Source organism: Malus sylvestris, chromosome 8, assembly GCF_916048215.2.
Source record: "Malus sylvestris chromosome 8, drMalSylv7.2, whole genome shotgun sequence".
Classification (NCBI taxonomy): domain Eukaryota; kingdom Viridiplantae; phylum Streptophyta; class Magnoliopsida; order Rosales; family Rosaceae; genus Malus; species Malus sylvestris.
Genome location: NC_062267.1, coordinates 209,352 through 237,125, shown reverse-complemented (window position 1 = coordinate 237,125; position 27,774 = coordinate 209,352). Strand labels below are relative to the sequence as shown.

At 38.6% G+C, this 27,774-nt stretch overlaps 4 protein-coding genes and 1 pseudogene across 8 annotated transcripts; 3 read left to right on the top strand and 2 right to left on the bottom strand.

Moving 5' to 3' along the window:
- Positions 1 to 5,640: 5,640 nt before the first annotated feature.
- Positions 5,641 to 6,951, top strand: LOC126631082 (uncharacterized). The gene is made up of 2 exons (XM_050301248.1): positions 5,641 to 5,901; positions 6,013 to 6,951. Exons 1-2 carry the CDS (start codon positions 5,745 to 5,747, stop codon positions 6,753 to 6,755), a joined length of 900 nt encoding a protein of 299 aa, XP_050157205.1. The 5' UTR covers positions 5,641 to 5,744; the 3' UTR covers positions 6,756 to 6,951.
- Positions 6,952 to 8,210: 1,259 nt separating this feature from the next.
- On the top strand, positions 8,211 to 9,287 carry LOC126631083 (protein DMR6-LIKE OXYGENASE 2-like; annotated as a pseudogene).
- On the bottom strand, positions 9,262 to 15,359 carry LOC126631079 (1,4-alpha-glucan-branching enzyme 1, chloroplastic/amyloplastic-like). The gene is made up of 14 exons (XM_050301242.1): positions 14,924 to 15,359; positions 14,625 to 14,738; positions 14,075 to 14,285; positions 13,891 to 13,960; positions 13,522 to 13,791; positions 12,405 to 13,311; positions 12,165 to 12,281; positions 11,740 to 11,802; positions 11,182 to 11,289; positions 10,529 to 10,630; positions 10,241 to 10,308; positions 10,073 to 10,154; positions 9,806 to 9,922; positions 9,262 to 9,602 (listed from the first exon to the last, which is right to left on the bottom strand). The coding sequence occupies exons 1-14, from the start codon at positions 15,038 to 15,040 to the stop codon at positions 9,432 to 9,434; spliced, it is 2,517 nt and encodes an 838-aa protein (XP_050157199.1). The 5' UTR covers positions 15,041 to 15,359; the 3' UTR covers positions 9,262 to 9,431.
- Positions 15,360 to 15,707: 348 nt separating this feature from the next.
- On the top strand, positions 15,708 to 17,722 carry LOC126631084 (small nuclear ribonucleoprotein SmD3b-like). The gene is made up of 5 exons (XM_050301250.1): positions 15,708 to 15,973; positions 16,710 to 16,762; positions 16,878 to 16,944; positions 17,032 to 17,088; positions 17,433 to 17,722. Exons 1-5 carry the CDS (start codon positions 15,815 to 15,817, stop codon positions 17,490 to 17,492), a joined length of 396 nt encoding a protein of 131 aa, XP_050157207.1. The 5' UTR covers positions 15,708 to 15,814; the 3' UTR covers positions 17,493 to 17,722.
- A 183-nt stretch (positions 17,723 to 17,905) lies between these two features.
- On the bottom strand, positions 17,906 to 23,951 carry LOC126631080 (BTB/POZ domain-containing protein At2g30600). Of its 5 annotated transcripts, none has more exons than XM_050301247.1 (13): positions 23,672 to 23,951; positions 22,030 to 23,291; positions 21,316 to 21,645; positions 20,865 to 21,095; positions 20,356 to 20,517; positions 19,560 to 19,772; positions 19,430 to 19,477; positions 19,286 to 19,344; positions 19,057 to 19,189; positions 18,890 to 18,964; positions 18,737 to 18,793; positions 18,426 to 18,494; positions 17,906 to 18,273 (listed from the first exon to the last, which is right to left on the bottom strand). In XM_050301247.1, the coding sequence occupies exons 2-13, from the start codon at positions 22,825 to 22,827 to the stop codon at positions 18,055 to 18,057; spliced, it is 2,394 nt and encodes a 797-aa protein (XP_050157204.1). In that variant the 5' UTR covers positions 22,828 to 23,291; positions 23,672 to 23,951; the 3' UTR covers positions 17,906 to 18,054. The 5 variants fall into 5 exon arrangements, with proteins under 5 accessions (XP_050157204.1, XP_050157203.1, XP_050157200.1 ...); XM_050301246.1 differs by having other exon boundaries at positions 18,737 to 18,817; positions 19,057 to 19,183; XM_050301243.1 differs by having other exon boundaries at positions 18,737 to 18,817; positions 23,672 to 23,950.
- Positions 23,952 to 27,774: the final 3,823 nt, after the last annotated feature.

The window sequence follows — 27,774 nt, the reverse complement described above, 5'->3', positions numbered from 1 at the left end:
TGAGAGCGCCAAATCCATTGGTTTTATCTCCATCGGTCTCTTATTTCTACAGACAGCTCTGGAATTGATTTGCTGTGGATTCGTGACGTTCTGTCGAAACCCATCATCCATATTAGAGCGATCTTCAGTCTGGTGAGTAATATTCGCAACTTGAGCCTCACTATCCTCATGTTGGCCTAATCCCGCTAAAGGCCCCTGGGTTGGTGCGGAATGGCCCATCACAGACTCAATTTGAAGAACGTCTTTAATTGCAGCACCCCTGGTGGACGGGCCCAATTCCAGCGGGTTTTGAAAACCCGTTGAATTGAAAGTTTGAGGGCCTAAAAAACCATACCCCAAAACCAACTGCCTGTTGACAACTTGCATATTTTTTTCTATAACCCAATGAAAAGATTCCTTCCTCATGCTCATATCACTAGAACCGCCAATTTGTCCCCCACTCTGCAACTCCCTTGGACTGCGGACCTCAGCAAGACTGATGGGTCCCATATTGTGATCTTCTGGTTCCCCGCTATCAATAGCCCCCGTGTCCCCCACGCGCTGCTTCCTTCTTCCCCTTTCTACCATCATTGGCATACCAGCTAACCTCCTTTCACTAAGGCTACTTTGCACAGGTCGCAGATTTTTTGTTGTATCTCGAATCGGAGCTGCTTTACTCCATTCTCCAAAACCCGCACCTCCACTCCTTCCCAGACCAAAGGAGCACTCCGTGTTCATATGCCCAATTCTGCCACACCGATAGCAAAAATCCTGAAGTCTTTCATACCTAAATTCAATCCAGGTATCCTGATTCTGCTTCCGTGGCAACCAACAGCCCGTAACTAATGGTTTAGTGGTGTTAACCACCACTCTGACGGGCAAAAACCCCCGAGCCAGAGATGGGTTTTCCATCTCCTCAAATTTCCCAATCTCCTTCGCTAACCTATTAATATTCGATTCCGAACTAAAACATAACGGAATCCCCCTAATTTGGACCCAGAACGGGACCATTTCCTAGGCCTGGCAAACGGGTCGTGTCAGTCGTGTTCGTGTCGTTTTCGTGTAACACCTGTTATCTTAACGGGTCATGTCGTGTCACACCCGTTATCTTAACGGGTCCTTAACAGGTCGTGTCACTTTACCCAACAGGTAAAGTGACCTGACCCGTTATGACCCGTTAAGAAAAATATATATTTTTTCTTAAATTTGCACATACCACACATTGCCATATAAATATTACTTCAAAACATTAAAACACATTTGTCGTTTAAGTACTACATCTACACTCGAAAATAAAAGCCTAATAAAAAAATAATACATACACTACTAATCTATTACAAATTTTAAATGTGCAAGGATATGCAAAATGAAGCAGTTTTTGTTTTCAAGGTTGTGAAATCTTTCTCAAAAGTTTAAACCTCAATTTACAAAATCCTCGATATACATCGATCATCATGAAATTGCATTGGAACTTTGGCTTGATCTATTGCCTTCAAGAGTTATGTTGATGATGTTTTCAGTAAGGTTTTCCACGTCATAACTATCTTCTGCATAAACTAAGCATAGAAAAACCAAACATTAAAAATCATTCAAATTATGAGAAGTTTACCAAAATAATTATGAAAAAAAATAAAACAATAGTACTATACCATACTTTTATTAAGTATAAACATAAGATTTTGTGTTATCCACTAGTGTAAATATTTTAAATTGAAGATCGAATTAAATCATTGTATTCATATAAGGTCAAGGAGTGTAGTTGTAAAAAATCATCAAAATCGGAGTTAAATTAACCGTTAAATCGTGATTTTTCGTTTATAACCGTCGAAAAGTTTTGTCCCGTTCCGTGCTCTCTGAATGTTTGTTTTTTGCAATTTTTGGCGTATGCGATCTCGAAATATATACAAACATGTTTGACGGTTAGATCATTGAAACTAGTTTCGTAGAATGAGTATTCCATCAAAACAATAGATTCACTAATACTTAAGAGTTTATTCATACTTTTATTAAGTATGACATAAGATTTTGTGGTTTCCACTAGTGTAAATATTTTAAATTGAAGATCGAATTCAATCATTGTATTCATATAGGGTTAAGGAGTGTAGTTGTAAAAAATCATCAAAATCGGAGTTAAAATGACCGTTAAATCGTGATTTTTCGTTTATAACCGTCGAAAAGTTTTGTCCCGTTACTTGATCTCTGAATGTTTGTTTTTTGCAATTTTTGGCGTATGCAATCTCGAAGTATATATAAACATGTTTGACGGTTGGATCATTGAAACTAGTTTCGTAGAATGAGTATCCCATCAAAACAATAGATTCACTAATACTTAATAGTTTATTCATACTTTTATTAAGTATAATATAAGATTTTGTGGTATCCACTAGTGTAAATATTTTAAATTGAAGATCGAATTCAATCATTGTATTTATATAGGGTCAAGGAGTGTGGTTGTAAAAAAACATCAAAATTGGAGTTAAAATGACCGTTAAATCGTGATTTTTCGTTTATAACCGTCGAAAGGTTTTGTCCCGTTACTTGATCTCTGAATGTTTGTTTTTTGTAATTTTTGACGTATGCGATCTTGAAGTATATACAAACATGTTTGACGGTTGGATCATTGAAACTAGTTTCGTAGAATGAGTATCCCATCAAAACAATAGATTCACTAATACGTAATAGTTTATTCATACTTTTATTAAGTATAATATAAGATTTTGTGGTTTCCACGTGTATATCCGAACAAACCCGTTATCTTAACAGGTGCTTATCGGGTTACCCGATAATGACCCGTTTCATTATCGTGTCGACCCGAACACCTGTTAATTTCGTGTCGTGTCGTGTCGGGTTATCGGGTCGTGTCAGGAATTGCCAGGCCTACCATTTCCCACTGAACTTCCTCCAAAGCTAAAGCCCGGGGCCACCTTGTAACAGAAAAGTTTTTCTTCATCATCGCCCACGGGACCCGGGAGAGGATTTTTCTCGCAGAGCTCTCATCCGGAACAATAATGCTGAATATGTTATCTTTCACCCATTTGATTTGCACGTCTCCCAACTTTTTCCAAGCAGAACGCAAGATATTCCTTATCCCCCACCTATTCAGCGGCTTATCATGAAGAACTGCCCCCACCATCTGAACCCCTTTTTCCATGGTTGTTAATTCCAGAGATTCTTCTAGTTGCACCACCAGATCCGCTACCTCCTCCGACACCCTACCCCGATTATGTTCACGAACATCACTCATGGTATGACCCCAGGTACTTGAAAATAAGACAGTGAGAAGTATACCTTAAGCTGTAATCTCCTGATGTTGGTTTCTTCCACTGTTGCTCTTTAACCCAGCAAAGCCAATTCGTCTCCAGAAATAGATCCAGACGCGATTTTGAACCACCATAAAAGGTAATATTACATTTAGAACAATAACTGCTCTTAAATGGCTAAGGACATTAAGCATTTTACCAAACCCCTGTGCTTTAACCCTCCCAATACAGTACTGCAATAAAGGCCACCCCACCCACCAGATCAGGAGCCTAGTTAAGGCGAGGCGAAATGGGACCCAAAAGGGGTACCGCATCTCTCAGAACCCCGAGCAAAGCGCCCCCAACCTAAACTTTCAACCAAAACCAAAAGGAGAAACACTCCAACAGACACCGAAAAAGGAATTAGGGTAACAAATCAGAGTAAGCCAAAAACCACCAAAACTGAAATTAGGGGAAACAAAAAAGAAGAAGCCAACAAACAGGAAAGTCGGGAACCGGACACTCCCACAGAGGAGAGAAAGGACACTCACACAGGAGGACTCTCACAGAGGAGAGGCATATACGGCTACTTAGTGCTATGTAACTTATGCTTTTCATTGATCTGTTGAAGCAATCTGTCTTTGTCCGACTCCAGCTTTGTTTGTCATATTATGGATGCCTATATATGCATTGGTTATTTTCTAACGGATAATACTAAGGAAATTAAAAAATTTAAATTAAATTTGTAAATTAAATGATATGATTGTTAATGATTGGATTATTATTTAAGCATTAATTAGTCTATTTATTTCCTTTTAGTGATACATCATTGGTTTGCAAATTTAATTTAAAATTTTGATATCTTTAATATTATCCTTTTCTAGCTAGGCATCCAGCGACCCACTCTAGTTTGTCTAAAATATCAATGATATCGGAAATATCGGTTATTCAAAAACACGGAAATTTCTATGGAAATATCGGGATATTATCAATATCGATAAAAATTGAATAAAAACCACGGAAATTGTAAGAAAAACTTGGAAATTTTTATTAAAACTTTGCAGGATGTTTATTTAGTTAATTATCTATTAGTTTATCACAAAAAAATTGGAAGGAAATGCATTGCATGATGGATTTAACTGATTTAAGTTGATTATATAGCGAGCTGGCAAACATTGTGAGTGTAAAAAATATGTAGTAATTAATGAAAGAAGTTTAAACATACCATAATCATTTATATATAATGAATTAGTACAATATTTTACACTTTATACATTGCATGGTAAGATACATGAGTGACTTAGTACCACATAGAGTTCCTATCAAGGTCTAAAATATCGATGATATCGGAAATATCGGTAGTCCAAAAATACGAAAATTTTGATGAAAATATTGACATAATATCGATATTTTAGACCTAATATACTCTCACTTTCTGATGTTAATCAGACCGAAGCGTGCATTCATATATATGCATGCTTGATAATGACCATCAATTTACTAACGATATCATGTTAATCTAAACTAGCAAGTAGGTAGCTAGCTATGCATATATATATATATATATACACACCTAGCTATTCACACACACATACATGTATATGTATTAAAGATCAGAAGATACTTACCTTGTAACTTTTTTTCAAGAATTCACACCGTCTATATTTCAATTCATCATTCATAAATTCTCAGTGAAAAAAATTAGATAAATTTAAAATTATTAAGACATTATTTGTGGTGAAGAAAACGAGCAAATATGATTTTGTAAAGAAACACTAAAATGACTATCATTTAACTAAACGGTCATATGGTTTTGAATTTGAATTTTTTTTTGTAAATTTAAAAGTCTGACGTTTAAATCGTTGAAATACAATACAACAAACGAACTGCCAGACGGGCTCAACATGCCCAACCCAATGGCCGAAAGGCTCTAATTGAAGTTGGGTTTTGTTAAAAAGGGGCTAAAAATTGGTTTATGGCCTTATAGCCATCTTCATTGTAACAAAGACATCTTGTTGGGTCAAAGGCATGTATTGCCGCGACCCTGCCTCCGCCATTGCACTTACCTGAACCACTGGGGAGCTATGAAGTGTTAAAAAAATATTACCGAATTATGAAAAACTTATACCTTGTACGGATGAACGTTTTAGTTGACAAATCCTCAAATAATAAAACGGTTACCATATTGGCAACCCTCATTCTCAAAAAAGAGAAAAACCACTAATATATCATATCCCCACAAATAAATGGGAAATCCAGGTATTAATGGAAAGAACATCTACACGGTCTACCTACTGTTTTAAAATATTCAAATATTGCTGCACCGTCGGATCGAATATATGACCGTTGGAGGAGCCGAATCGAAAGCGACAAGTCATTTCACACAATAAAACCAAGCAACACAGATACCAAGGATATATACAGTTAACCTCCTCCTCCCGCTCCTCCTCTCTCTCTCTCTCTCTCTCTCTCTCTCTCTGTGTAGGTATTTGGCAATTTGCTCTCAAGTTTTATTACAATCAATCAATGTCAAGGTTGAAGCCGGATCGCAAGCCTCCGCTGGCTAAATCACCAATTAGGCTTCGACCCCGTCGGGTCCTCGGATCAAACTCAAACGTTATGCAAACCCCATCCGGACGGTCTGAGATCCGGTTCCAGCAGCAAGCCGATCCAATTTTAACAGGTCTGATGCGTTTTTTGTTTTTGAATATGTGCGGTTCTAATCACATTAAAATTGAATTGATAATGATTTTATAAAATATAGGGATATTTTAATTTGTATGAATTGGTTCAGGAGGGTCTTTAAGAAGATCGGAGAAAGCAAGGCGCACAAGCGGCACATGGGAGATGGAAGAAGCGGATCTTCGACCCGAATACCAGTCGATTTCGTGGGAACTGAGGGCTTTAGCCAAGATGGTTGGTGACGAATTGGGCAAGGAAAATTGTGATGCTGCTGATATGGATAGTGATATGAAGATGAATTGTGGTGGTGGGAATTCGTTGGTTTCGAGCCCTTTGTTCGAAAGGGGTAGATTTTACGAGCAGTACTCTGCCAGAAGGAACGAGCGGCTCAATAGGAAGAACAAGATCAAAGAGGCTCAAACAAATTCTTTTTCGTCAACAACCGCGTCTGTGTCTAAATTTAAAAGCTATAATAATAAGCTGGGTGTTACGGTAGAGTCTGCCAAAAGAAGCAGTTTTACCAGTACTACCAGTAGCAGCAGCAGGAAGCTTCAAAGCAGCTTGAGGAAATCGGTGGTCTCTGCGCTGGTGGAGACTCCAATTCCAATTCCAACTCCAACTCCAATTCAGCGGAAGAGCACTAGTAGCCAGTGCGAGAAACAGGCTCCTCCGACTCTAATTCCAACTCCAACTCCGAGGTATATGCTGAGGAGCATGACGAACAAAGAGAATATGAAGCTGCCTCCTCTGCCTCAGCAGCCTTCTCGTAATAATCCTAAGGCATCTGCCATCCGTGGGGGACGCAAAAGCGGAGCTCCATGTTCAACCCCATCAAGAGTCGTTGGGGGGTATTAATCACTAGATCACATTAGATTAGAGAAGATTGATTGATTTTATCATGTTTGTTTGGAAATTGGTTGTTTTAGTTGGGGGTTTGGGTTGCCCTGCCTCCTCTGTTTTCTCTGTTTCTGAAACTCTCTCAAACTTATATAATGATAGTGTGAATGTTGGTTGGTGCCTGTTCTAATAATACACATTCTCTCTTTATCAACTCATCTCACCCTCAACTCTCAATAGTAGCTTTTGGTATCTATGGTGGTGCTAGCAACCTTTGTATTCCAACATTCTCATTTTATCACATGTCGTGTCATTTTGTACACACAAAAATAGACTTTCTAACCCTTTTGGCTAGAGATTAAAGATTAAAAAATAAAGAATATAATTTCGAAGGCATTAGATTAAGGGAATTTTAACGAAAAGCTCCAAGTATTGTTCATTTTAACAAAAAACCACATTTTTACACTAAAAAGTCAATCATGGTACTATTCACTTTACCCTTTATTTTGTCATTATCGTTAAAACTCAAAGTTTTCAAGCCATTTTCTTTAGTTTTCCTTTAGATTAAATGTCTTTTTATTTATTGTAAAATGATATGACATTTGATAAAGATGAGAAGGTCCAAATGCAAAGGTTAGTGCAAGGTTGCTGACATTTCTCTCGGCATCTATCCTTGGATTGAAGCACATGGGTCAAGTGGACTTGGATCCTCTCCTGAGCCCAACGAGAGGATCCTCCTGACCAAAGGATTTGGACCGTTGGATGAAAATCCAACGACTATAATTATTATAACTTTAAAGGGACCTCTCTGTTTGTAGCCGTTGGATTTTCATCCAACGGCCCAAGTCATTTAGTCAGGAGGATCCTCTCCTTGGGCTCAGGAGAGGATCCAAGTCCGGGTCAAGTTACAATTTTTCAGTTTTAAGAGGCAAAGTGAGACCTGAGTTTTGTTTCCGGGGGGGGGGGGCAGATGAACAGTAAAGCTTGGGCCATATGGCAAGACTGTAAATGAAGACTTTATCATTATACAACTAATTGATCCTCGAATATAAAAAGAATAGTAAACAAAAGATAAGAGATGCAAAGCAGTGACTGACTTTTTTGAAATCATATTCAGGTTGAAAGGGAAGAATGAAGAAGCTTATATCAAGAAGGTATAAAGAAAGACCTATGCCTGAGCTGAGGGTTACATATTCCCACCCGATGTAACGCCCGGGAAGCTTACCGTCGTTCCTCTATGCAACAATAACAACATTCCAGTCATTGATTTGGGGATGGTGAAGGAGCAGCGCAAGCTTGTGATATAGCTGACCAAATACTCAAGGCTAGCCAAGAATTTGGATTTTTTCAGGTTAAGCGAGTTTGGACGAGAGTAGTACTAGGATGGGTGACCTCCTGGGAAGTCCTCGTGTTGCATCCCCCCCAACCCCACTTAGTGGGAAAAGGCTTTGTTGTTGTTGTTGTTGTATTCAATTTCTTCCATCTGTAATTATGTATGTAGCTTGTAAGTTATTCGTACTAGTGCTGCAGACAGCTAGTAGTTAATCAAAAGGTTTTGTTGATGAGATTTGAATTCAGAGATGTTGTCGGGAATGCTCCACACAAGCGAGGGAACTGGCTTGGAAATCTTACTGTCAGCAAATTATCACCCGCCTAGCCCGGAACCAAGTTTAACACTAGGATTACCTAAACACGGTGATCCAAACCTTACAACCATTTTACTCCAAGGGGATGATCTTGTCAATGGTCTTCAAGTTCTCAAGGATGGGGAATGGATTTCTGTTGTTACTCTTCAAAATGCGCTTCTGGTTAATGCCGGTTATCAATTACAGGTACACCCTCCCTCCCTACCATGCATGTTCCTCACCGGTCGCCTTTTTTGCTTTGCTATGCATGACCATCTACAAATTATACACGGTTGCAAACTTGTTACTGCGATATTGTAGGTTATCAACAATGAGAAGTTAAAAAGTGCTGAACACCAGGTATTGATAAATTCAAGTGCAGCTCGGATTTCAGCCGGGTTTCGTGATGCCTTCCCATGATTCCCTTGTAGAACCTGCTGCAGCTCTTATCAATGCAAGCAATCCCCAACTTTACAAAGGCTTCCCATACAAAGACCTGTTTCTCAACTTTGGTACAACGCTGGGAAAAAACCAAACAAGTACCGGATCGCTTTAAGCTTCAGGGTTAGCAGCTCAATACAACTTGAAAAGGGATAATTCAAAATCTTCGCTTTGAGCACTGCTCATTTGATCAAATGTCCATTTTGCTCTCTGACGAGGCAAAATCTTACACAAGGTCTCCGACTATAGTTGGAGCTTATTTTGGGTCATTTTATTGATACATATGTGACAAGTAACGCAGTATATGGAAATTTGCTTAGTCGAGCTCGAGTGACAAGTGACGAGGCAAAATCCCTGTGATTGTGAACCGAGACTCGAGCTCGAGTGAAATTTGCTTAGTCGAGTGAATCGTGTGCATCCAATTAATCTTGAATACATATGTGACAAGTAACGCAGTATATGGAAATTTGTTTATTTTCATGTATGTACACATTCTAGTCTGCAACTTCATCTGCATTATGCAAGTTGTACAAACTTCTACAGAGCGTTTAACACTCATTATTTTTATTGTTCACACACACAGGCAGGCACAGGCCACAGATTATATCTACAAAAGAGCCAAAAAATGTCAGTCCGACGATGACCCTTGGTCACTCTCTTGTGCTCTTGGACCAACAGCATTGTCCTCATTTATGGGACCAGTTTGTTCTTCAAAGTTCTCCTGCCCAACCCCAACTTCCTCTTCTATTAATGTCTCCTCCGCATCTGCCTCCTCACTTTCATCCACTCGATAATAAACCTTAGAATTTTGCAAAGAAACAATTAAGCCATATATTCCATTACTCAAGTTTTAGTTTAAACAAGATGTGACAAAATCAAATCACCACACAGCATTTAGAATCATGTATCCATTTGCACTGAAACCAGAAATCAAACACAATAACAAAATGTTCATCAAAACCATAAAACAATACCATGAAGGAAAGATGATCATATTCATACCACACATGTTTGAGCCGGTGAGAGTATTTTGAAGGAGTTGGGACGGTTGTTGAAATTTGTTTCAGGAACCCCCGGTATTCCTTCTGGGAATGTGAAGTGGTCTACATTGTGGCCCACCTGCCAGCAGAGTAGTGAAATCAACATATCAAAAGGTCTACACCTGATCTTAAAGAGACACGACATGCATTTTGTTTTTGTTTCTTTTAATTGCATTATCCTCAAATACTCTCACTCTCATTCACGCCACTAGGAATAGGAATCCCTTACTCTTCCATGGCCACCAAACTCCCAAGCATCACTATCTAGTGCAACTCTGTACTTCCCAGGTAAGTCACACCCAACTTTATACCTGTATGTTTCATAACACAGGTCACTCAAATAAACAACGTTATTTGCGCACAATATACTTTTACCAAAATGTAAAAACTGACATACCCTTCGTATGTGTTTCTTGGATGAAAATTGAACACAAAAACTAAATCCCCGCGCTCAAAGACAATAACCTGTAACATCCAACAAGGAGTCAATGTTTCTAAAATCCATCACCTTGTTTACATTATCACTTACTGGTTTATCTCTATTCTCTAATTGGTAACCATAAAACTGCAAGAAGCCAGGAAGGTTGGCTGGTGTGCCAAACAATGGATCACAAACATTTGAGTAAAGAACGAGAACCAACTATCTTTCAACTGATGTTTGTGCGATAAGAGAAGATTATCTAACCTTGTCTTCTTCATTTGTGCTGCTCACTATCTGCTTTGTTGACGAAAGGAATGAAAACTTCTCATCAAGCAAATTCATAGCTTTGTCAAAGGCATTCATAAACTGGACAAGTTCCAAGCATAAGGATGTAAGAATCGGCAAGTACTAATGCAAATAGAAGCAGAAAAACAACATTGCAACATGAAATCATACATTGAGATCCCTAAAACATACATGGTACACATCACATGGGTGCTTTTTGCATGATACAGAGATGGAAGTGGCAAAGCTTATCAATAATGTCCTACCACAATTCCATTGGAACATAATCTAGAACATCAAATCTGAAATATTGATCACATGGTCAAAGAAATTTTATGGCCCTCAGTTGCAAACTTACATTAAGTGTGACCGCTGACAAGAGCTGCTTTTAAATACAGGGAATGATAATAGATAAATATGGCGGCCCAATTATCTATCTAATTTTGTGAACCTACATGCATACATGCAAGCAACGTAAATGAATTTTTGTGTTGATGTTATGGGGCAACTCATCAATTTATCCCTTAATGACTAGAAGTGTAGTAGGAGCAGCCATTGACAAAAAGCACAATCAAGCATGCAAATAACAGCAAAATTCCAAAAATAAAAACACTAAAAAATTGTTTCCTAACCTTATATCTCAAATGATCTGTATCCACCAGGTTCCACTGGCGTCTGCACTTCTCATAACTCCACCCGTTGCCTTCTCTTGGAAAGTCAATCCATTCAGGATGGCCAAACTACAGAAATCACTCAGTAAGAAAATCTTCAACAGAAATCATGAAACTGCAACACTAACAGAAGGAATTATGGGGACGTACAATTTGACTGATTAGGAAGGTGGGTTTTACATAATTTATGATGAGGAAGAGCCAGTCAAATCTTCTAAATTGTTTAGTAACCCCTTGGTGTCACTCCTTTATACTTAGACAAAAGGCGGTTAGGTAAAGAATACAAGCTGATGCCTTAACTTGTTATCCCAGTTCTATGTGCTTCATACATTTTTAAGAGTGATAAAGAAACCAACCATTCTACAGGGTTTCCAACTGTAACTTTTTCATATGTTCCACGTTTCCTCCGCAATAAAAAATAATGGCACTTCCATAACCATTCTATTGAAATTTATCCAAGTCTTGCTATACAGTGACACCAATAGTTTGGCAGGCAGAAACTTTGGCCAATGTGCTTACCTCATTTCCCATAAAATTGAGATACCCCTCGCCTCCTAATGCCATAGTCAAGAAATGTATCATCTGCAAAAAGGCGGCAAAAATGACAAAAACGAAAAAGAAAAAAAGAAGAATGAACTGAAGATTTAAGAGCATTTAAGTCTGCTAACAAAATCTGATAGTGGTTAAGCTCTCCAGATCTAAAATTCAAGTCAGCCCCACAATCATTTTTAAAAAGACTAATAACATAGCAACTTTGTCAGTCATATAGGTAGTGAACAGGATTTGTTAATTTGATAGTTATGGTCTTTGTTGATATAGTCTGATATATATACATTTAACCAAAAAAAAAGAAAAAAAAAGATAAGAGACTGTTCAGATAGACAGCTAAGAACATAAACCCAACACGTTAACAGATGCTTCTTGCACAGAGGTAGCACAAAAACCTTGTGAAGCGCAACCCCTCGCTCAATGGTAGGAGAAGCATCAACTAAACAAGACATGCCAGAATACATTTCTCTATCCATCAAAAAGAATGCAATTGTCTTGTCACCCACAATTGCCTGAAACAAAAGAATTGGTATTACAGTTTGCCAGAGAATGTTCACTATGATCAAATTTGAAATCACTTATCCTGTTTTGTCTCTTTCTTCTTCCATAAAACACAAGAAAAAAAAAACTGATACCTGGTCATGACTTTCAGCGTAGGAGATACACTTCTCAGTGTACCTCCTATTTGTCAAGTTCCATGAAATTTCCTTCATTGACCACTCTTCGTCACTCTTGTTTTTCACATAGTCAATCCATTTGTCAGGGATGGCCATTGCCAGCCGGTAATCAAAGCCAATGCCACCTTCAGAGACAGGCCGACCAAGTCCGGGCATACCAGAAACATCTTCGGCAATTACAGTTGCATCTGGCAAAACTTTATGGATCAGATAGTTGGCAAGCATCAAATAAACAACAGCATCAACATCTGTTGCCTCACTAAAATACTCATGATAATCCCCTGAAAATGCCATGTTTATCCCGTGGTGATGATATAACATTGAAGTTACTCCATCAAATCGAAAACCATCAAATTTAAACTCCTCCAGCCACCACCTCAAGTTGGATAAAAGGAAGCGGAGAACTTCCCAATTAGCATAGTTGAAAAGTCGGCTATCCCATAACTTATGATAGCCTCTATCTCCTGTGTGGAAGTAGGACTCTTGTGAGCTTTGACCAACTTCAAAGCCATTGAGGCCATCAGTAATGTTGTTACTTGCATGGCTGTGAATAACATCCATCAATACCCGCAAACCTAGGGAATGGGCTTTGTCAATTAGATATTTAAGGTCCTCAGGTGTTCCAGATCTACTGCTGACGGCAAAGAAGTTTGTCACATGATAACCGAATGATGCATAATAGGAATGCTCCATCACGGCCATCAACTGGACTGTGTTATAGTTATTTGCTTGGATACGCGGTAGAACGTCATCAGCAAATTCTCTATATGAACTGATGCGGGGTTCTGAGCTACTCATTCCAACATGTGCCTCATATATTCGTGGAGCCTTGGGTTTTGGAGGACGAGGATACTTGAACTGAAACCTGCATGGTCAAAACACTCCCTAGTTAGCATGAATGGGCCAATCCAAAGTAGAAGTACCAACAGAGATTTTAAGTGTATACTGCAATCTGACTTTTGTAATATGAAACATGTTTCTAGCTTTTGGAATTAGATGCAAAAATTTATGTTCCCTAGAAACACTGCATATTATTTCAGTTATCTATGAAGGTGGAATTATGAACAAATGGTACCTTTCTGATGGTGGTGGATCCCAGTAGACACCATCATATGGTGCTGCAAACCTTGCTGGGTCCACGGTGGCATATTGAATCCAAGCAGGGATGCGATCAACCCAAACTCCACCTCCATGCTTGAACCGGAATTTAACCCTTGAATTGTGAGGAATGGCTGAATTTTCACCAGAATCGGGTATCTTGATACTCCAAACCCCAAATTGGTTCTTGTCCATCTTGTGCTTGGAGCCATCCCATCCATTAAAGTCCCCAATAAGTTGTGCCTCCCTAAGTTATTTAAGAAACATAACATGTATTAAAGCAATTAAGACAAATCGTATGCCTCCGAAAGTTATGGAATTGTAGTCGAGAAGCTAATGAACTCACTGAGCAGCAGGGGCCCATTCACGGTACACAATTCCACCTTCTTCTCTGTTAAATCCAAATTTCAAATAACCTAGAGATGAAGCAAACAGGTGTTAAACAATCTGTTTTAAGGAAAATGATACGATGGTATCTCTAAAGAAAGGAAATTTAAGAGAAGAAATCCATTGCATAAAATAAAAGTGACCTTGAGCATATTCCTGTAGACCTCCTTCGTATGTCTCAATAAGCCTTCTCTGATCCAGGTATCTGTTGATTCTATAGTTGAAGTGGTCCTTGTATGGTTGCAAGGATTGATCGATGCTCAAGATTCCAAGGTTTTCCATGCCTTGGTCGGTGTCTGTTATTATGGGGCTGTCGTCTATGAAAACAGCTTTACTTTTGGAAGTAGGCTCTGCCTGAGAAAGAGAGTGCGGATTGCAACTAGTTTATCAGTGAAAGTCGAAAGTAGTGGGGAAATGAAATGAAGAATGTGAAATCAGTTAGTATCCCCTTCCCCTTGTTAGAGTGAAACTAGCATTGAAGGAAGCATATTAATTTTACATGGCACATGGCGAAGGCAGCAGGCAGCAGCAGAATGCAATGAAGATACATCAACAAGCAAGGACCAAATAGTCAATCATAACATAACAATGTGAAATTAATTAATTATTCATCTTCTAGCTTGTCTGCCTGTCTGTTTACTGTCTAGAGTAAATGTAATTAAGATTTAAGAGAGAGCAAGCAGTAGCACGCACCTTGGAACATCCACTTGCTGTTGTTGTTGAGGGGGAACCACGTCTGCGAAGAAGCGATGATGAGTTTTGAGATGTTCCGAACCTCAACAACCGCACTGCTTGCTGCTCTTTGCCCTGCAGATCCAAATATGTTGCAAATTTCTAAGACTCAAAACAAAAAACGAATATTCTGTAACTACCGCCACGCACGTTTTCAATAAATAATTAAGATTAACAATACATATATATTAAGTGATTAATTAAGGAAAGTAAAAGTAGGAAAGATTTTGATTTTGATTGAGTGAGTGAAGGTGACAAACCCTGAGTCCAAGCCCGAGTCTGGATGGGTACTCGTCGTTGGTGCTCGTAAAGGTAAATGATAGAGGAGTGTGAGTGGGATGACGAAGAACCAAACCAGTCGGTGCCAACATCATCATCTTCTTCTTCTTCTTCTTTCTTCCTTCTTCTTCTTTCTTCCTTCTTCTTCTTCACCGAGTCACCGACTCAGCCTGTCTTGTTCATGATCGGCCATCTCCCATTCGTTTTCTTTTTCTCCCTCCCTGCTTGTATTAGTATTAGTCCTATTATTAATTAATAATAACTTATTACGCACTGCAAATGCAAGCTAAGGCCCACGCCAGAGCCCACTCCAGCTCAGATTCATTTCTTCCTAATGCTTCTGCTAATAGCCTGATAGCCTAATTCAATGGTGCTGTACTTGCTCATCCACTCCACTCCGCTCCTTATTCAATCGGTGAAAAGCTTTTTCTCAACTGACGGTTTGTATTTGGTTAATGGTCACGACCTCTGCGCCAAGTGGGATCCACACTCAACTAAAAAAATCATTGATTGCGCCTGCCAACCTATTTGATTGCGATTGCGATTGCGATTGCGATTGCTTTCCGCTGGAAACAAAGAATAGCATCCACGTGACTGCGCGCTGCCCGTCAGTTCTATTTTCTCCCCTTTTCTCCACTGTACTGTGATTTTAAAATATTTTTTCTTTTCTTCTAAACAAGAGTATTGGGCCAAGGCCCAAATAATATCCTCACCAGTTAGGCCCCATAAAGTTTGCAACAACACTTGGATGAGGACAAGAAGGAGCCCTAAACCCCATAAATTAGGGGAAGTGAGGGAGGAAAGACGGTTCGAGGTTAGGGTTTTGCAGAACGAAAAGAAGAAGAGGAAGACAGTCAGTCAGTCAGTGAATCATGAGCAGAAGTTTGGGAATTCCGGTGAAGCTTCTTCACGAGGCGTCAGGGCACGTGGTGACGGTGGAGCTCAAGAGCGGTGAGCTTTACAGAGGAAGCATGGTCGAGTGCGAGGACAATTGGAACTGTCAGCTCGAGAACATCACCTACACCGCCAAGGTACTCCAGTCTCTATCATCTATCGTTTCTTCTTCGTTTGTAGTATCTTCAATGTGCTGTTATTTTTGCCTTCTTTTCAAAGACTGCGATCCCCGCTGCCATCTTTTAAATTAAAACCCTAGATTTCAAGCGCTTGCACTGATACTGCATCTCTCTCTTGGTGAATCTGACGGCACAATTATCAAAAAAAAAAAAAAAAAAAAACCCTGAACTTGTACTAGTAGTGTAGGCTGAAAAGCCGGTGAAATAGTTGGATTGGAAGGTAAGGGAATTGGAATTCTGCACCCTATTAGGCAAATTTCCCTAGATGAAGCTGAATGATTGTTTCCATTTTTTAGGATTCGGAAAGTAGTGGTGGTGGTGGTGGAGAATCTTAAGAGATGGTCCAGTTTCCCAGTTTCAAAATGTTGGAGTAGGTTCAGTAAGGTTTAAACTCGCAATGGCTTTACAAGTCTCTATCACTGTTGGTGCACACACTACAATTTGAACAATTGGTTTTATTTCAACTGGTGTTTGGTCTCCATGATACCTCTAAAACTTAAAAAAAGTTTACTTGAACCAAGCACTTAATGTGTATTTTTTTCTTGCTATACATCCTGATGATCAATTTTGAAAATAAGAGAAACGGAAATTGATGGAAAAATATCCTATGTTGGATGTTACTAAGCCGCTTTTATTTTCAAAGCTTGGACAATTAGTTTATCTTTGTTTTTGACATTAGTAGACTCATCTACAGGACGGAAAAGTTTCACAGCTTGAGCACGTATTTATCCGAGGGAGCAAAGTAAGGTATATAATAACGGATTACTTTTTGTTTGACAGCACCCATTCATAATTTGGTCTAGTTGTGTTGCTTTGCTACTTCCAATGATTGTTCACTGATATTGATTTGAAATTTTAATAGGTTTATGGTCATACCTGACATGCTAAAGAATGCTCCAATGTTCAAGCGCCTGGATGCTAGAATCAAGGTATCATTCCATGTCTAAATGATCATTGAGTTTGGGATTGTGATGAATTTTGTTTTTTACTGACATTTTGATTTTTGAATCTGGTAGGGCAAGGGTGCTTCACTAGGAGTCGGCAGAGGTAGAGCTGTTTCAATGCGAGCTAAGGTAAGCTCTTCTCATTTTTACTGAATCTTAATGCAGTTTCTCTTTTGTCCACGGAACGTTTTCAGATGGTGGGTCTATAATAAAAGCGTAATAATATGGAATCTTTTAGTCTTCTATTTGAGTTTAATAATTGAAAGCTTTTGATGCCTTACATTTGAACATTCATGTGTGAGAAATGTGGAGACAACACAGAAGATTGCGTAGTGAGAAATAGAGAGTTCCTTGATTTAGTCTTGTAGGTCAGGCATAGGGATACAAAACTCTGAAAATATTGAGCAACTCATTTATAGAAAAGAAAAGGATAAATGGATTTGGGTTTGAATAAAATATATTTTGTTGTGCAGGCTCAAGCTGCTGGCCGTGGGACAGCCGGTAGGGGTGTTGTACCACCTGCTCGGAGGTAATCGGCCGCCCGTTGTGCTACCCTTCAGAATCCTCGGTGTAAAAGAATAGACATTGTTTGGGAGATGAGAGAAATCGGAGAAAGGGTTTCTTGACAGGCTGTTCTCGTTTTGTATGCATGTTATGTTTTGGATGCTACATTTTTCGACTCTTACATGTACTCGATTTCCATGTAGTTGATATTGTTGATGTAATAGCGTCATTTCAATCTAAATCTTCAGAGTTGGTAGCATTTGTTCTGTTTATTTTCTCACAGGTTATAAAAAGAGAGAAGGAAACCCGAAGGCAAGGGAAGGCGGCCAGTCTTGCTGCATACCATAAACATTTCATTTTTCGAGTAGCTGTGGCATTTTTCGACATGCTCAAAACCAGATTAACGTGACAAGTATCCCCGTCATGGTGAATCACAATCAACTGAAAGAAAAGAAGGGTTTTCCTCCCTTGCCATTTTTATTCCAACAGTTTTAAGTAACATACACATGGATAATGGATACATATGCATGACATAAAGCTGGTCGAAGAAATTTACAGAAATTGAGGAAACACCACACATAATATTAAAAATTAGTGGAAGTAACCATATAGTTCTAAAAAGCAAATGCAGAAATTCCAAGGGTTGGAAGCATCTGCTGTAGGACCTGTCAGAACAACCCTAAAGAATCTGAACGGAAGAAGAGCGTTCTGTCCAATAACGGGCCATGATGCAAACTGCCCAGGTTTGCATATAGTTTGGTCATTCTCGTGCGCTCTCAGATTTGTCCATGTCTTCCCATCCAGAGATCCCTATAAGAATAGTAACATATTCAACAACAGGATTACTCCATACTGTTTCCTCCGTGTCCCACAATATTCGTAAACACCCCCAAAACGAAGAACAAGCATGACTGAAAATGAAAGTAAAAATGCCGCAATGCGTCACATTTCCAAGTCTTTACCTGGAAATTCCAATATCTCATGTAGGCCCTGGACCCATCTTGCCTCAAGGTGTAGTAATTGCAAATAAGCTGAAAATCAGCCAAGTTTCATTCATCAGAATGCCCATCAAGAGGAAATTACGACACCAATGTACTAGACAGGAAGGTAGTCCACATATGAATAAAATTAGGCACACTGTATAGGCTTTGAATTCGTCAACTTTATTGGATCCCTGTTTTCTACCAGAATGGAGCATATGACAATGTTTATATGCCAAAAGCACGTCCATGGTACTTTTTAACTGAAGCAGATCGAACATACGGAGATATACCTGATGATCTGCACCAATATCAACCGTCCACCACGTGCTTTTGTGTCCATCTTCTATCTGTGGCCCAGCAAAAGATGTTCCCTGATGTGGCCATACATTGTCATATTATTTCGATTCCTCACATACCATATTTGATATTTATATTTACCGTACCCTGTAAGTTCTTGAGACCAAAGCCTTGGGATCAGTGAACCTGGAAGAGGGACTGCTTGCTGTAATAGTAATTCTCTGGAACATGCATTTATAAAGAATGGGCAGCTGTGTTAAAAATGATTACACTTAAGAAGTCATAAAAAGGAAACAAAGATATAAGAATATACTTTAGCCAGAACAGGATTAACCCATTGATGTTCCCCATATGACGTCCCTGCAAAGTACAGAACTCCATTGCTGTCCCCGTCGCATATGTACTGGAGTTCCTTATAACTAGATCGTCTATGTTGGATTCTGAGACTAGAAAAAGAAGACTATGTTAGCTTACTAAATACCCAGAGCATGAACACCATACACCTTTTGTCAACAATGTTAACTCCAATACTCCATACTCACTTATGCTCATTTTCTGGCCTTGCCAGTCCATGCTTGATACAATTGATGGCCTCCATGACCTGTGATATCAGCATAAAAAAATTTATTTAGGAACAATAATCATTTTTACGTAGAAATAAGAAAACACAGGAAAGCCCAACTCACAAGATTACTGAAAGTAGAACTATGCCTGGCAATGTTGCTCTTCCCCAACTGCAAAATTATTGTAGTCAGACAAAAAAATTCTAGTCTTCAGTAGAATAGTGATACTTCTCTATACCCAGGGTCCACATACCTTCTCAAGCAAGGGCAAGGGTAGTAACCGAAATCGAACAAAGGACAGAAGGTGATTAACTGTCTGCAGCCTATCCCCAAAAAGAAGTTCCGGGGTGCAGTGTATCATCATTTCATCTATCATCTCCCACCCATACTCTTCCTTTGCTTTCACACCCCACATTAAGATTGCATTGAGAACCTTTTCTTCAGATGTTACAGTCAAATCTGGATGCTGCAATCAAGGCAGGGCCAGAGCTATTCTAAGGTTGCGGGTGGGATTTTCAAAGATCCCTTGTTATATAGACAATAATACAAAAGTAACAAAGAAACATAATTACATTTAAGCAGTGGAATCCTTCCCAATAAATTATGCACGTGATAGGATAAAAGAGTTAGAAGTAGCCTCCAATAATCATGAAAGTCATGTCTATTCTTCTATTAAGATTTGCAAAAGTAACAGCTCAAGACCTCTTGTTATCTCAAATCTTGTGTAGAAAGGTAATGGGTTTATAATCTTGTCAAGTGGTATTTTAATCAATAATACTCATTACAACTACAAGGAACATTTTTAATTTTGCTTTATATTTTGTCCCCTTTAAAGTTAAAATCGCAGCTACACCCTTGCCACAAGGTAAACCTCACTGGTCTCTCACTAAGCTGGTTAACTTACTCCCTCCCACAGGACGCCTTTCCAACTTCAACCTCACTGGCCTCTTACGTCAGTCCTTTTGTATACATGACCTGATGATGTATTAATCCTGAGCCTTAAGCTATCCACCAATATTGATACTAGTGACTTAAACAGTGACTCCTACCTGAATGATATTGCGAAAGGTTGTCTCATCTAACAAAACGAAGTCAACGCTTGCGGTTGTACAGTAGTCAAAGTGCATCGAAAAGTTCATCTCACAAGTTTCTTGAATGAGTTTGCATGATGGAATCGACGAAACTACTTGAAGGACCAGACATACTGAGTCCTGCAACAAACATCAACAGTTAGCTTCAAAGCAACAATGTAATTATTTTTCCCAAACAGTCTGCTTCCACGTCCATTAAACTTGATATTAGTAAAATTCTTGTTGTATGACTTCTTCCACTAGAACTCCATCCCTGCATATAATATGCACATGAGATGTATCAAAATCTCTATAATTCATTTTTAAAAGCTCTTCTGTTCTTTTCAGAAGTCCGAAACTGCAAGTCACTTCCCCGTTCTTTTATTCTAGTCATGCAAGTGACATTCTGTAAAACTGACAAAATAGGCACGATATGAACCACCATAGATGAATTAAACTATGTTGTAAGATAAGGATTATCAAACTACCTCTGAGAGGTATTCTAAAAGTTTTTTGCAGCATTCCTGATGAAGGAGAGTAACTCCGAATTGATCGGCCAACAGAAAGAGTTGGAGTAATAAGGCACCAGAATCAACAGCAGCTTCTAAACTGAGTTCCCCACTATACATGAACTCAAGCAAACCTTTGAATGCTTCAGGTGATATGTCTCTTAAAATAACTTCCGGGGATATTGTTTCACTCATTCCATTTGTAAACATCTGCACAATGAAACATTTGAATAGAAAAGTCATCCGTGAGACTAAATTAGCATGGACAGAGAAGAATGCACCCCTAGATCACATTTAAACCAACATTATGCTCGTATAGCAATGCATTTCCTCTCTACGACAATTATGTGCTTATGTGGTTTATCTGAGAAGCATAAGGGTGTACATAAAATAGAATAAAATGGAGCAGAATGATGATTAATTGGCTCACCTTTGCGAACGGGAGACTCCATAAACTAAGAATAATTTTATGTGATCGGGCAATAAGGCCATGACCCTCAATGTAGATATTTACATCACTGTACTTGCTTGTTAAATACAATTGTTTCAGCCGCGGTATATCAACGGGAACTCCAAATGGGAAGGCTGTGCAACAATTCGGTCGAGTGTATGGATATGACAATTCCACACTTTTTCCAAAGTCAAACAACTTTTTATTTAGTTTCCACCGTTCCATGGCTTCCTCGCATTGCTTCACTAGTGGAATCACTTCAAATTGTAAGCCTAGAGCCCTCAAGGAACCAAGTTGTGGTTCTGGAATCTATATCAAACAGAGCCATATTACCTATTAGAATTGCAATCTCTGTAACAAAATAAGAACTGACAAAGGAAGAATATTTAGAATACTAGTCTCTATCAAATAATAAGGATGATTAAGCTGGCTTACAAACCACCCACGTGATCTTTTCTCTTATATATACGTAAATATGTGTGTGCGAGAGAGGGAGAGAGAGACGAATCTCATGCAAAAAAATAATAAGCGAAAGGTTCTTCATGTAATATACCTGCTTGTCAGGGATGCAGGGGCATCTGTGGCATAAAATAACATATATTTGTAATTTCTTTACGTTAACATGCTAGATATGCTTTTGATATGTCAACAGATATGCATTTCTGATTTCCCCATAATTTAAGCTATATGTACCTGTGTTCGGCCTGTGTAAATATATTGAAGTAGTGCATGTAGAACCGGATAAGCTACCCCCTTCAGGCGGAGAATATCTTCTGAAGAAGTCAATGGGAAATTACCAGATGCTACCAAAATAGACTTGTGAGCTGGTACAGGCCTTTCTTCAGTACCAACGATGAAAAGAACATCAGATAACTCCCAATTTTCAAGAAAATCTTCAATCCCCCATTTCTCATAAGCCGTTCGTTCATCCTCCAGCTCCTCTTCATCATCATCCTCACATATGTACTCGCCACAGTCCACATGCTTCCACAAGGATATATGGTTGCGAGTTAATGGCAATACACTGACATTCCTATAACCAACATGTTTATCCCAGCTACTAAGCCCGATATAACGAACAGCACAATTTGGATGCGAATCTAGCCACTGAAAGACTAGATTCTGAAAAGGGTATTTTCCCTTACCAATACTGATCAAACCATCACAGATGCTGATCCAGTAGCTCTGAAACGCAGAAGAAGAACAAAGACCAACACCCTCCACATCCACCACAGTATTCCCATCTACCTCAATTTTCAACCGCCTATTCCTATGACTGCCCAGTATAACAGTATAGTGAGGACTATTATCTCTTTTGTAATGATAGTGCTGGCTTCCTACATTCTCCCGAAACACCAGTGTTACATCATTGTGAGCAAAAGCTTCAAAAGCCACGCAACCCCGGCCGGCTTCCCGGAATTTTAAATCCTTTCGCCAAGCACACTCAAAGGGGGCCACTGTAAGGAACTTTTTCTCTTTCTTATCCATCATCAATTCTTATTACAGAATACCATTCAATCGCAGAGATGGATCATGGACCGGACAGTCTTGTACCTAGAGCCCTAACTGACTGACGGACTGACTGACTGACCATCTGGAAAATAAGGACAGTCAGGGTGTGATTTTGGCAACAACACAAACATCCATTTTAGATTTTAAAACATGACTGACTGACTGACTGGGTGGCTATTATAATCGGACGAGTGAATTCAGTATCAAATTTTCACTGAATCAAAAGCACGTGACCAGAGTGGATGAACTGATCGACCTTGTGCTAAAATTCGCAACTTGATTTTGGAAGTGCCAACACAACTCTGAAATGAATCCTAACTCTTAAAGAGGGCGTAAGTCAGTTGAAAAATTGGTAGAAGAACAAGAGCCTCCTCCAATAATCCAAGTTCCAACCAATTCCATCCTCTCAAGTCAAGTTGCCACAAAATATCTGAACCCAAACACTAAAGTCTAAAACAATTAATCACAAACATCATCATCAATCACAATTCACACATCGCTGTCTATCAGTCCTTATCCAAACACACGAACAGGACAAATAGGATCATCAAATCAATCCAAAAACGAAAACAAAATACAAAAACAAAATATATCTGCATTCGAGCAAGCACAGCTCACCTCAGAAAAATCCCCAGAAGCGACAAATGAAGGCCATGACTATCTATCTATATGGGGTGGGGGTGAAGTAATTGTTTGTGCATCATGTATGTATGTATGTATGTGTGTATGTATTGTATGTATGTATTTTTGTATGTATACATGCATAACGAAAATAAACGATAACAAATCCCTAAGAAAAAACTAAAAAAATCAAATAACCCACCTCAGAACTCTGAAAATATTTCTTGAGCTGCTTCTTCATCTCACCGAAGCAAATCGTTCATGGCTCCTCCCGACTGACTGACCGTGACCAACAACTATTGAAAGGCAATTTCAACTTTCATCAACACGCAGAGACATTTAAACAAACAAATCCAAGGCAATTTCAACAAATCCAATTCATCTGATTTGAAAACAATCGGTATATAAATTGCCCTTTCCTTTTTCAATTTTCAGAGAGAGATATATATTCCGAACTTGATGGGTTGCCCGTCGTCTTGTCCTTTTCACAATTGTTTTTGTTTATTTTCTTTTTATGGTGGGTACGTGGCAGCTGTTCATGCATTTTGTGGTCGAATCAGCAAAGCAGGAGCACACACTTCATCTTCATATTTCATTGCCCAGCCAGCAGGACTCTCCCCATCTTCTTTAGGAGTATCTTCGAGATCGTCAATTGAGTTTGTTTATCGTAAATTATACAATTAATTTTTCTCATATATTGTTTATGTTTATGTTTATGTTTATTTTTCAATTAAATTCGCACAATGTATGATAAACGAACATAATTTACAAATTTATGTAATCCTTACAAAGAAAACCTGAACTTTTATAGGTCCAAAAGTAAGAAGAGAATACTATAACTATTACTATTACTCTATTATGGAAATGAATCATTTCCAGATCTCTTCCTCCTAATCCACCAAGTTTGGAGATTCAGGCTATTGAAATTTGATCCAACGGTTACAAACAAGGGTTCACTTTAAAAGTTATAATAATTTTAGTCGTTTGATCAAATTTCAATAACTCAAATTCCTGAACTTGGTGAATTAGGTGAAAGGGATCCAGAAAGTTTCCTTTCCCTCTACTATAACTATTACTGTTAATCTATAACTGGGAGGGAGAAGAATTTTCTGGGTTGCAGGAAGGGGACTGGAAGGGATAAGAAGATGAAGATGGGGGATCTTCTTCTTCTTCTTTCTTCGTTGCAGATTCGGTTTCGGCAATTTTTGGTTTTTTTTTTCTTCTTCTTCCTCATTTTTTTCTGGGTTGCATGAAGGGAACTGGAAGGGAGAAGAAGATGAAGATGGGGAGAAGAGAGAGAAGGGGGGAGGGAACAAACATAAGTTTTTTTTTTTTAACTTTTTTTTAATTTTAATATTTAGAAATTATTAAATGATTTTTTTTTTGTTTTTAATAATATTTTTTAATTTTTTAATAGAAAGTGGGATCTGGATCAAGCCACGTCAGCATTTAACTGAAAAATAAACGGCCAAGTAACGGAAGGTATAACATTGGACCAAATTCTAAAGATGAGATATGGCATTGTCAATTTAAAAAGATGAGGTATGAAAGTGTCGTGACACCAATAGTTGAGGTAGTTTTTTGTACTTTACCCTTAATTTTTTTTATATTGGAGGTATTTTAACATCACCTATATGTGTGTCTTCAATAAAAAACAGTAAAATTTAGATTTGTGAAATTACATTATTGACCATCAGTAGTCTTTTCACCCTTTTTGATTGACAAAGAGAATTTTATTAATTAATAGAGATATGTATTTTTATTGCATAAAAACCTGAATTACCATTACACCATTGTGTGTGATAAATAATATAAAAATCAAATAATATGTTTTACTAAGTCGGATTGGATCACTCTTGACCTATATCTGGTTTCAAATGTAGTTGGAATATTGAATTCAAATCTATTCGGATAATTGGTCGTGATCCAAATCCTACTAGTTACATCAAATTCAGATTAAATTCGTATCAAAAGCTGATTCATTGACAGGTCTAATTATGCAAAATCACTTAAATATAAGTGGTATTATTTAGTTAAGAATTTTGACATACGGCTGGCCGGACCAAACATGAGGCTCATTTGCTCTCGATTTGTGTTAGGTTGGACGATGTCGATAAGCTCCAATGACAGAGGGATGTGGATGAAGATCCACGACGTTGGCGATGGCGAGCATGTTCAATGGCGAACAATCTGAAAACAATAGTACATTTTAAGCTATTATTTGTACTATCTTATAATGTTTTAATAAAGGGTTTTTTTTTTTTTTTTTTTTTTTTTTTTTTTTTTTTTTTTTTTTTTTTTAACATCACACATGTTGTTGAATACACCTTGTTGATGCACAAAACCGGAAAGGTCTTGGAACAACATAAATCCGACCGTGAATCTGCAAGAAAGTAAATAACACAAGATGTATCGTGGTTCACCCCAATGTTTGGGCTACGTTTACACTGATATTGTATTTATCTATTTGTGAGAGGATGAGAAGGTAAGAGCCTTTGAGGATGAGAGTGAGGCTTCTCATGGCCTAGGAATTGGCCTCTGAGGGTGAGAGTGAGGCATCCCCCTAATTGTGAGGGTGAGGGGTCCTTTTATAGAATAAGGGCTCATCACTTATTACATATTTGCCCATTCCTTTATTACATAATTACATTTAAGTCCCTTGAGTATTTATACGAGATCTAAATACGGAGGCCCTAAGTATGGTACAAACAGTAGTTCCCCAAGTCTTCAGTCAAGAGTCTTTTGGCTGGATACTTGAAATTCAGTCCATGTGTGGGCCGAAGTAACTAGATGTCGTTTAGAACTAATACTTGATATGAGGCGGTGCTCAATTTGAAATGATGCTCAACTAGAAGTAGCACATGTTGCGAGGCTGCTCTGCTTGTGGCTTATGTTGCCTTGGTTGACTCGGCTTGTGGTGTTGAAGGTGAGAGAGTCCCTTTTATAGAATAAGGGTTCGCTCCTCAATACATAAGTGATGGGCTATAGTTGATGCTCGCGGCGAGGCGGTTGCTCAGCTGGCGGCGATGCTATCTAATGATGGTGAGGGAGTCCATTTTATAGAATAAAGGCTTACTCCTCAATACATAAGTGATGGGTTAGGAGTGATGCTCGCGGCGAGGCGATTGCTCAGCTGGCGGCGATGCTCTCTAATGAAGGTGAGGGAATCCCTTTTATAAAATAAAGGCTCGCTCCTCAGTACATGAATAATGGGTTAGGAGTGATGCTTGCGGCGAAACGGTTGCTCATCTGGCGGCGATGCTCTCTAATGAAGGTGAGGGAGTCCATTTTATAAAACAAGGGCTCGCTCCTCAGTACATGAATAATGAGTGCTTTCTAATGAAAGTGAGGGAGTCCCTTTTATAGAATAAGGGCTCGCTCCTTAATACATAAATAATGGGCTAAGTCCCCCAAGTATTTTTCATGAGGCCCAGTTGAGGCCCAATATATGGTGTATAGTGTAGTCCCCCAAGTCTTCGGTCAATAGAGTCTGTTGGTTAGAGGCTTCAAATTGAATTCATGTATAGGCCGAAGTGGCGGTTGTTCGGAGGCGGTATTTGTATACCCTGCATTGAAGCTTTGTAGGTGAAGCTTTGCAAGTGAAGCTTTTGAAGCTTGAGCTCTGTAAATGAAGTTTTTGAAGCTAGAGCTCTGTAAATGAAGCTTCTGAAGCTAGAGCTCTGTAAATGAAGCTTTTGAAGCTAGAGTTTTTGTAAATGAAGCTTTTGAAGCTAGAGCTCTGTAAATGAAGCCTTTGAAGCTAGAGCTTTGTAAATGAAGCTTTTGAAGCTAGAGCTCTGTAAATGAAGCTTTTGAAGCTGATTGACATGAGTGATGCTTATAAATGTTTATGTTGATTGACATGAGTGATGCTCATGAATGTTGACATGAATGATGCTCATGAATGTTTATGTATGATTGACATGAGTAATGCTCATGAATGTTTTTGTATGATTGACATGAGTAATGCTTATGTATAATTTGAAGTACTGGGCGTACTTTTGATCTCCTGGTTGGTGATAATAGCGGCAGGCTACCAAATAATTTTAGAGCCATAAAGCCTGGCTCTTTTGAGCATATGGGTCTTGCCCCTCCACATATCAGTCTAGCCCATTATTTTGGGCTTGACGTTATTTTATTTATTTATTTTATTACCCTCTGATGGGCTTTATACAGATGTCTCCAAAAGATAAGAAAAATAAATCATATCATACAAAAACAAGAAAAGTAAATCACATCTTTCTGGTGGGGTGTTTATTCCTTGCTTTTTGCAGTGTCCCCATGTGCCTTCCTTTTACTTTCTGC